Source organism: Rhamphochromis longiceps, linkage group LG18, assembly GCF_057381845.1.
Source record: "Rhamphochromis longiceps isolate RC_006_pf linkage group LG18, R_longiceps_female_GT1.1, whole genome shotgun sequence".
Taxonomy (NCBI): domain Eukaryota; kingdom Metazoa; phylum Chordata; class Actinopteri; order Cichliformes; family Cichlidae; genus Rhamphochromis; species Rhamphochromis longiceps.
In genome coordinates, this window is record NC_140574.1 from 7,138,768 (window position 1) to 7,149,467 (window position 10,700).

A 10,700-nucleotide genomic window follows, 5' to 3' on the forward strand; every position below is an offset into this window, starting at 1 on the left:
AATTACGTGAGGACTTTATTCAGTTAATAGACCAAGCACAATCATACATCTCTACTTCAAATACTTTTTTGAACATTTTTTAATACTTTGGAGATAATTTATAAGACCTTCCAGTTCTATGATTATGTATGTCTTCCTGCACTATAGGCTGTTTGTTCTCATTTGGTGACCACTGAGCCCCTCATCCAGCTTCAACAATCCCAGCACGCTTCCCCTTCAGACCCTCTGTTCATCACTGAGTCGCCACCACGTCGTTTCCAGACTCTGGGTCCTCTCTCACATCCATCTAGTTCTCTTATTGTCTAGGATTTCTCCTGATCGCTACACACAGAAGTCAGACGCAATTTCCTCCGAGCAAAAAAGAAAAATCTGAATTCAGATAAAATTATTACTCAACAAACATGATTTTCGTATTAGTTGTTCTTCTCCAGATTCCTCGAAACCAAAGTGATTTGAAACAACTCAGGCTGAACTATGCCTGCCAAAGCCTGTCGGAGAAAGAGCTCAAACACTGTATAATAATGGTTTTCTCTTGATTATCTTGTTTTCATAATCGGAGGAAACCATAATTGCAACTGGGCTTAAATTTAATTACAGTTATGGTTTCCTACCATAATAACAAACTCAAGATAGAAACATTACATGTAATCTCCTCTGTGAGATTATTTCAATAAATTAATTTTATTTACTGTTACTAAAAATCTTCTCTGATAAGATTACTATGCAGGGGAACATGGTGATCTTTTCTTATCTATCTCTAACAGTTTGCATAAACAAAACTTCTAATTCCCTTCTAAGCAGCTTGAAAGCCTCTGATGAAAACCACTGCACATCCTCAGATAACCTCTGTGCACCAAAACAACATTTTCTCATTTCTGTGAACTTTGAATTCAAGCACAACTAACTTTTTGCTCAGTAGGAAGAATAATCGGTCAAGGGCTTTAAAAATTGAGACATTCTATCAGCCTGCTAAAGTCATAGGAAAACAGCCACAAGCATGGATGACAGCATTTCTGGTTGTTTGTAAGTCAGCTGAGAGAAACAACAACTGAAAAAAAGCACATTTCTCCAACAACATCAGAGCATTTCGAGCTTCATTCAGATGTATCAAGAATCAAGGGATAGTAGTTAGTTCATGGCCAAATGATCCGTCAGATCCAACATTAAATTAAACACCAAAGAAAATCTGCTGCTTCGACAAAGACAACGCGATCTTACGATGTTACGATGAGCTCTGGGAAAATGGTGATAACAATTTTTCTGTTTTAATTAAAAATTAAAACGATAACTGACCCTGACCTCCCTACATGTACTCCCATTTAATACTGCAAAGTCAGCCCATTCACTACGAGGCACGCGATGATTTGAAAGCAGCATGTCGTGCTCTAAATTGAGGCGTTAATTCTTGGCAATCAACTGTCCCTTGAGGCTTCTTGTATCTGCTCTGACACAGGCTCACAGCTGCCTCTTTTTTGGGAAGGGACGAAGACTTCTTTCTTTTTTTCTGATGTTGCAGATTCTAATGAAGCCCACTAATCTGTCTGTGAATTCATAACAGTCCGAACACATTAGACACGCTCCGGTTTCAATCACCGCACCGCTGAGACAGACGGCCTCTCAGCGCGAGTAATCTTTATCCTCACCAGAAATGACAGTCGACTCTGAATCTTCATCATGGCTCTTTTCTTTCTCCATTAGAAAGAGCATCTGCCTCCACGCTCAGACAATTATGCATCCGATTAAAGCAATGGTCCAAAACATATTGGGGGGGGAGATTTCGACTTCTCCATGCAATGTTTTCAGTGATCTTAAAGCTGCCTTGTCACAGATACTGAAGATATATTATCAACATTACCCTGCTGTAATGCAAAGCACTCAAGTCAGTAGTCTCCACAAATACCATGCAGAACATAAGTTGAATCTTTACAAGAGGAAGTGACATCGCTGATCAATAAAAGGCAGGTCTCTCACCATGCTGACTCAGTGTGAATAATGAAGGTCAATAGGCTTCCTATAGCAAAATATGTAAGGGAATATGGCTCCAAATGTTTTTAATTCATGTGCACTCAGATTTAAGACAACAGACACGGTTCTTCTAATGTGCTGCTGAGATGTTTCTTCTTTCGGGTTGTTTTCTGCTCTTCTTGAGCTTTGCAGTTATGCAAAGATTTGGCAAAAGAAATCAACACATCTAAAACAAGATTAGATCGGCAGGTGAGAATAATTTCCTCTTTTCCCGCCTCACATTATAACCCGTACAAAGTGTTCCTGGGCGAAGATCCTTTATCAGCACAGAACTGTAAACATGGCAAAGAGGAAAGATGATGCTATCAGATGTGTCAGGGCTGTCCAGCAAGTAGTGGCAAAATGTATGACTAAGAATGAGCACCTACTATGAATGTGGGACTTCTTTAAAAAGCACAGATAATGAGGCGTGATTTTGTACAGTTTTTGAGAAAAACCATTTATATGAAATGGTTTGCTGTTGGATGGAAATAGGCAGCCCATTTAGTAGCCACTTTCCAGCGTGAATGGGTCAATTGTAATGCATATTAGCATGTGTCAGTGGAGGGGGCTGCGTACCATGCTTGCAAAACAAAGACCGGCACAAAGACGCCTGCCCTCACGGACAGGATGTTCTCTGCAGCTCCATATCTCTCTGCAGTGCCACATGAGAAGAAAATGCACACAGATCCATGCATGTGCCCGGCTGTACTGAAGGTTGACATGTCTCTGCAGTCAATTCAGTATTTTTTGACACATAAGTAGTGCGAGCAGAGGTGGATATGTGAAAGCTACAGATTCATTTTTCAAGATTTGAAAATGGGTGTGACGTGTTTTTTATTATGTTGTTTTGAGGGTCCTTTTTGCCTTTAGACTAAGCAGAGTCACCAGAATAGAAAAGGCTCAAAACTTTCCCACAGGAATAATAAAACATTTTCATTATAACTTATTTTCATTAGTTTACTGCACCTAACAGGTACATTTGAATGTTTCACTCCATGTTATTATTAGCTGCATTTCATTTATACATATGTGTAATTAGCTTCAATTAGGCTGTTTGTTTAATTCCAAAAATTTATACCAGCCATAAACTTTTATCTTTTATCGTCATTGCGCAAAATGCAATGTTGGCACCTTAAAGGGTTTTTTGTTTGTTTGTTTTGTTTTTACCGTCAACGTTCTCCCTGTCGCTGATGTGCTGCAGGTTGCATCCCGTCTCCTCCCTACTCATATCCGACTCCTGGTGGTACGACTCCAGCCTCGAGTGGGCATTTCTGCGGAGCTTGGGGCTCCCAGACACGCAGCAAGAGGTCGTGCTCCCCATCTTTACCCGTTCACTGCGCGTACAGGCAGGAGCTGTGCATATAATCTATCCTTTCCGTTTGAAACGGAAGCTGAAACGACCCCACCGAGCCGATGAGCGTAGATCACGAGAGCGCACTTGAAGCATCCATCGTAGCGCCCACAGATGCTGTCAGTCTTTGGTGTCCACGGTGAGGCTGTCACGGGAGATAAAGATGACACTTCTCTAGAAGCCAGAGTAAATAACGGGCCGACCTACACCGCTACCACAGGAATAGTACAACCCGGAGTATCCCGTGCAGCACCGCTGATGATGTGAGCGACGACGGGCGCACGGTGATGTGTGGATCGGTGTTGAGGCTGGCTGTCAGCGCGATACAGCGACGGGGAGGGTGTAAATCCCGAGAAAAGGTTCCGGTTCAAGTGGGTGGATACAAATGAGACAGCAAAGAGGGAGGCTAAGGGGCGAGAGAGCTGATTTAATGATTTATTATTGTTAATTAATGATGGTATTTAATCCCTAATGTCGAAAGGTCCATTTATCTGCGTCTGTCTTTAATTTATTAATCCACCATTAAATAGATGGATCCATCTTTAAGAAGCAAATAGACATTTACAGGTTTTTACAGAAATGCTGTGTAAATGAGGTGTTACACGATGGTTTGTGCCTATGTGTTAATTTTAAAGAGAAATTGTCTTATTGTGACAGAATAATGCTAAATCTTTGTTATTGTAGACCAGGTTAAATGAGGCCAACTTCAATGATCAGATGAAAACAAGCATTTTATAATCATTACACTCATAAACTGTTTTGTCGTTAAAACCTTTGAAGTTCGTGTTTTCCCAGCTCTGTGAAGCATCGGGCTATTTTGAATAAGCACAAGCGAACAATTAAAACAATTACATTTTTTTTAAAAAATCGTGTGTGGGTGGCTGGGAGTGAGGAGCGTGGGTGGTAGTGTTGAAATAGGGTCATCTGCTGGCCAACTCCTGGCAATGCAGGACTATATGATACAAAAAAAATCTTAAGATTGTCAGCAGTCAAAGCACAATAAGACACACTCATGACCAGAGATGGGCAGTAACGCGTTATTGTAATCCGATTACTTTTTTCAAGTAACGAGTAAAGTAAGGGATTACTATTGCAAAAACGGTAATTAGATTACGTTACTTTCCCGTAGGAACACTGCGTTACTAAAACCGTGATTTTTTTGCAAGAATGTCTCATGACAGTGACATAAGCAAGTGCGACGTTTGTGACAACAGCTGTGAGCAGATCAACAATGGATCATATATTGAGTCCGGAGAGAGTATGAGCGTGCAGCGTTTAAAGTGTGGAAGTACTGACCTTACTTTGAGTTTGATTCCATAAAAAGTGACAAAAACATTAGCGTCCGTTGTGCGTGGGAAGAAAACTTCTTTTTACAGCGAAAAAAACCCCTAAAAAATGGGAAACTCACAGAGAAACTCGCGGATTCTTCCACTGACCGCCGCGGCACACCTGCACCAGGGTAAGCCTCCGCCTATGCCACTCCTGCTTTACAGGTGAAAATAGAGCAACAGGACCGCTAGTCTTTGATTTTATTTATTTTCTGCTGTGTTTTACTTGCATCTATTTGAAAGAGTACGAAGCCCCCCAGGGGACATGGGAGAAAAAAAAATTAGGGAGGAAAAAAAAAATAATTAGGGAGGAAAAAAAAAAATTAGGGAGGAAAAAAAAAATTAAGACGGACTTTTGCGGGCGCTCGCAAAAGTATTGCGAGCGCTCGCAAAAGTATTGCGAGATCTCGCAATAAGTATTGCGAGCGCTCGCAAAAGTATTGCGAGATCTCGCAAAAGTTTTAGCCGCATTCTTCGGAGGCCGCCAGCTCGAAGCCGACCGGGAGGTCGAGGCACGATGTGCCGGGAAAGCGGTGTTCCTCCCGGCTGTAGTAGGTCTCGACCTCCCGTTAGCTTCGAGCTAGTGGGTGTCAGATCTCCAAAAACGTCGGAGCTCTTTTGCAAATATGTGATGTCTTGTAAACCGAGCAGGTATCTGACGTTTACACAACTGCATTCACGCCTCAAAATATCTTAAAAGTGTATTTTGTGACCCAGAAAGAGTAATATTACAACTAAGTAGCTGCCGCCATTGTTGGAGTTTTGCGAGATCTCGCAATACTTTTGCGAGCGCTCGCAATACTTATTGCGAGATCTCGCAATACTTTTGCGAGCGCTCGCAATACTTTTGCGAGATCTCGCAAAAGTCCGTCTTAATTTTTTTTTTTCTCCCTAATTTTTTTTTTTTCCTCCCTAATTTTTTTTTCTCCCATGTCCCCTGGGGGCTCCGTAAAAGAGTGAGTGTAAACACACACAAAAAAAAATTATGTGCGGGAATGTGCAGAAAATAGGTTTAAATATTAAACAAATTTCTTCCAGTCAGAGAATGTTGCATATAATTACATTTTTGCTTGATGCATAAAGTTAAAAGATTAAAACTAATAAAACAAGTTTTAAAAAGAGACTTTTCCATTTGATTACATTTTGTTTTGTTTACATATTGATGGATTATGTAGAAAAAGTAGAATTGGGCTGAAAGATCTATCGCTTTATCACCTATTCAGGTTGTAAATCGTGTTTTTAAAAAGTAACTAAGTAATTAATTACTTTTGAAAATAAGTAATCAGTAAAGTAACGGGATTACTTTTTTGGGGAAGTAATCAGTAATTAGTTACTGATTACTTTTTTCAAGTAACTTGACCAACACTGCTCATGACTGAAATGATTTTATTCACAGGTTAAATCTTTTATTATTAAAAACAGATGATTTGAAATAGTAACCCACGCTGTCAATCATTGTGCATGTGTGATGTGAACCACATTTATGCATGTTTATGATGCATGTATACAAGAATCTAGGACAACTTTTGAGTGTGTACAAAATTAACCAGTGTTTCCACCAGAGTGCAGATCAGGACCAAATTATCAACTTAAGTAGGTTATTATTTAGTCAGAGAAATCACGCTTGAAATACTTTATTACAGCAGCAGAATACAGTAGAGTTTGGCTCCCAGACTCAAAGTCCAAATATGTTACATTATGAAGCAATTACGTCGGTCACGGCAGATGGCTGCTCCTCCCCGAGCCTGGTTCTGCTGGTGGTTTCTTCCTGTTAAAGGGGAGTTTTCCTTCCCAATGTCACAGAGTGCTTGCTCATAGGGGGTCATGTGACTGTTGAGATTTCTTTGACTGTACATTTCTAAAAACTTTCCTTGACAGTTAGTCCTTGGAGAACCAAATGGAGAAAGTACTCGTCATTCTCAAATAACACAACAATTCTTTACTGGGTTACATCTTGTCAGTGATTTTTCCGTGTTATACATTTCTGCAGGTGAAAATGTAGCATCATAGTGCTGACAAAATAAGCACCTACAGCCAATCAAGATATAAGAAATAACACGTCATCTGAACATAAAGGTTTAATTTAAAAAAAAAGTTTGACAGAGATAAAAAGTGAGAGATAATTTAAATGGTAAATGGCCTGCATTTGTATAGCGCTTTTCTAGTCCATAGGACCCCAAAGCGCTTTACACTACATTCAGTCATCCACCCATTCACACACACATTCACACAATTTATATACTTTAAATAGCAACACTTGAGATAACAAGCACTATTCCTAGCTATCAGTTGGTTGCATATCACAGAATTTCGCATCTTTCTCCAGGAATACTTTGATTTTGAAATCTCTGTGTTCTCCAGACGCAGTGAACATTACAAATAGCTCCTGCTCTGACTCAGTTACACATGAAAAATGAGGTAATTATTTACAACACATTAAAAAAGGGAGATAGAGTTGAATCTGTGTATTACTTAGATCCATGTACACCAGGCCAAACTAAGAGACTCGTAATTTAGCACCAAATCAATGATCAGAAACATTATTTCTTTAACGTATACAAGGTATAATGTTTTTGGTGCTAACATTAAAACTGGGATAAGGAAGGGAACACTATTAGAAAATCTGTAGACAAGAATTTTTTTTTCAGGTGTTACTTGGACAATTACTCTGTATGAAACTGTAAAAGAGTATCACATAGATTATCTGATCGCTGTCAGTAAAATCATTTTGTTATAAAAACTGAATCGAATGTGTTTTATAAGTTCTGGTAATTTTTTTAACACATGAGGGCCATCGACATTTTTCAGAGTAAAAAAATAAATAAATTAGTAGTAGTAGTATAATTATGAGAGGGTAGTTGCAGTATCGTGTACTGAACAGCAGAGGTCCGCCTTGACTTCTTCAGTGGAGGCGCTGTTCATGTTGTCAAGGTAGTGGGCCCCAGTTTACTGGTAGGCAGCCAGTCTCTAGGTGGAAATTTCCACTCAAACCACACTTGACCAAAGGCCATGAAGATGTTTGAAAAGAGTGATAATGAAACATTAAATAGACTCCCACGCTTAAAAATTTCCATTTTGGTTTGTTCTTCTGTAAACAGCATAAAAGTAGGGGTCATAAACAGCTTGGCTTTAGAGTTTGGGTAAATTGTTCCACAAGTTTGACTTGGAATTTATATATTTGCTTTTTAATTAGGATGTTAATATGTGTGTTAGCTTTAAGAATATTTTTGGTGCTGCATCGTTGGGGAGTTGCAAAGTCTTTTCATGCACAGCAGCGTTCAAGGTTTCCCTCTGAGGCATTTTTCTCCAATCCGCTGTGTGTGAGTGTGTGTGAGTGTGTGTGTGTGAGAGAGAGAGAGAGAGAGAGAGAGAGAGAGAGAGAGAGACGTTTTTGGCAGTAGGTGTGTGTAACAGAGAGTGAAGCTGTATTTCGGTAGTTGAATCCACAGTGCAGAGCACAGAATACGTGTGCATGCATAATTCATTTTGGTGAGTGTATGAGACTGCAACATATGGTATAAGGTGAAGAGATCAATCCAATTTAAATTAAAAATCACACAGAATTATCTGTGCTTTTATCACCATCAACCCCTTTGAGGTCACTGTTATATTGCTATGAGGTTGCTATGGAAACTGTCCTCATTTGCTTCCACTGTTAAGAGTAATTTCGTTCTAAAAATTTTAGTTGGCTCATGAAGCAGCTTTTCAGCTTCATTATTTCTCGGTAGTTTGTTTTTATCTTAAACAGCACACTATAAATACGTGTCTTTAGAAGAAAGGTATTATTTAAAACATTTGTTTTCTGCCCTCTTAGAAGATGTTTTTTTTTCTTTACATTCCATCTAATGTGCTTTGACGCAAACAAGGTTTATTACTTTCCAAAGAGGAACTAACCTTTGGTTTGCTTGGGGAAGCAAAATAAAAGCTGAGGTTTGTTACTCTTCAGCCTGCACATTACATAATCTGTGACCTTTAGGTGCTGGAGGAAATTTTAAACAGGTACAAACACACTGTCCCTGCCATTAGAGTTACAATAGGATATACACAAAGACAAAACTGCTACTCTTTTGCAAGGAAAAGTACTACAAACCTTTAGGAATGTCTTGGTGATACAGTAGCAACATGCTTTATAACTTAGATGCTGAACTTAAGTGCAGCATCAGGATGGAGAAGGCACTGGTTGCTTGATTTGGTACATTTTAGATACAAAGAAATCACTTTAACCAACAAAAAGATGAAACGACTAACATAAAATCTGCCCTGCAACATCACTGAAAATAGACTACAACACTGAGACTAATGAGCCAAGCTGATCTTTATCACTGTAACCTTAAACTGAGCTTAGTTCAGGGAGGTCAAGCTTCGCCCACGGTCCCAGTGTATCAGCTCAGCCTAGCTAATGCCTCAGCCGATCCAGTTTTGTGCATCCTGCTCCCAAATCTCATACTTCACTCGTGTTAGCCTTCTTACAGTTGTTGCTACATCTGCAAGCCATTGTGCAGCCCTCCTCCACCCCCGCTTCCTCTTTTCACTGAGTTTTCGATTTAATCAGTGTAAAGTCCGCAGCCAGTGTTGCTGATGTTTTCATGCTCCACATGAAAGTGTAGGGAGGTCCCAGAAGAGAGCCATACCTTCAACTGTAAATTACTGCAGAAGGAAATATCAGTCTTCTTATGAGAAAAGTATGCCTGACTAGCACGAATGAATATGGCAAATATTTGCCATCAAGGCTTTTAAGTTTTATCCTTTTATTTGCTAAACTAAACACAGTGCAGATGTTAGCATTCAAGGCACAAGTGCTGTACTATTTGCTAACACAGCATGCCTGCGCTGCAGAGGTACATGTATGCAGTTACCTAACTGCATTGAATACTTTAGCCTTGAGGCTGAAGTATGTGTATGCCGCATTCATATTGTGAAACTGATCTTTGTTCTATGAGGGCTTTCACAATTTTGACATACAAAAGCAGCGAGTGAAAGCAAGTGAAGAAATGAATAGAGAAAGTACAATATAACAGCTACAGCACAGGTGTCAAACTCCAGGCCTCGAGGGCCGGTATCCTGCAGGTTAGATGTGTCCTTGATCCAACACAGCTGATTTAAATGGCTAAATGACCTCCTCAACATGTCTTGAAGTTCTCCAGAGGCCTGGTAATGAACTAATCATTTCATTCAGGTGTGTTGACCCACGGTGATATCTAAAACCTGCAGGACACCGGCCCTCGAGGCCCAGAGTTCGGCACCCCTGAGCTACAGTGTGTACAATATTGCATATATTACAGCTCTGTGTTGGCTCCTAATTTCTGAAGTAGTCATAAACAACCATAAGATTTCTACTTCGGCTAATACTATGGCTTTAGTCTAATTACTATTTGAGGTTTTAGCTATGCAACTATTGGAGATCAGTATATACAAATATTCTCTGTTGTTGGCTGCAATAAGTCACATTTGGTGCTTTTAGGTCTTGCTCTTCAGTCTGATGAACTGAAGACCAACTTTTTTTAAAACCCATCAGATTGCTTGAAAATGTCCTAATACAGAAAACACTGGTGTTATTGTCTCTGACATTTTTTGGAAATAGGAAGAATCCCTATTGGTTAAAATTACCCAACAATTCTTAAAATGATTCAAGCTACCACCCATTTTCTCCTCTCCTAAGCTAGTAAAGTAATATGCTGCTTATATATGATTATACAATTAATAATCATGCAATAATATAATATAGTTCCCTTATTTAATTTAATTTATATAGTTAAGCCCATATGTTGTTGTGCAAAGACACAGTTTTGTAGCTTCACCTCTAAACACCATAATCAATCATTTTAAAATATTAGGACTGTTTTGCAGCATTTGGCTGCATCTACGTGGAGAGTGTAACCCAGTATACTTCATAATTCATCTTTTTACTTCTATAAGCAGTCACCTCATCAATAAACACCATCAATAAAGTATGGTGGTCCATTTCCACTGGCAGCCATACATGTTCGTGCCACAGTAGTGGCTCCATCACGTCT

The 10,700-nt window shown here is 39.5% G+C and overlaps 1 protein-coding gene across 1 annotated transcript in view; it reads right to left on the reverse strand.

Annotated features, from left to right (window-relative positions):
- LOC146647645 (cyclin-Y-like) overlaps nt 1-3,672 on the reverse strand; it is a 24,453-nt gene extending 20,781 nt beyond the window's left edge. Inside the window, exon 1 of the mRNA XM_085389722.1 lies at nt 3,175-3,672. Within this exon, the coding sequence (XP_085245848.1) occupies nt 3,175-3,328 (154 nt within the window). The 5' untranslated portion in view covers nt 3,329-3,672. The remainder of the gene's footprint in view (nt 1-3,174) is intronic.
- Nucleotides 3,673-10,700: the final 7,028 nt, after the last annotated feature.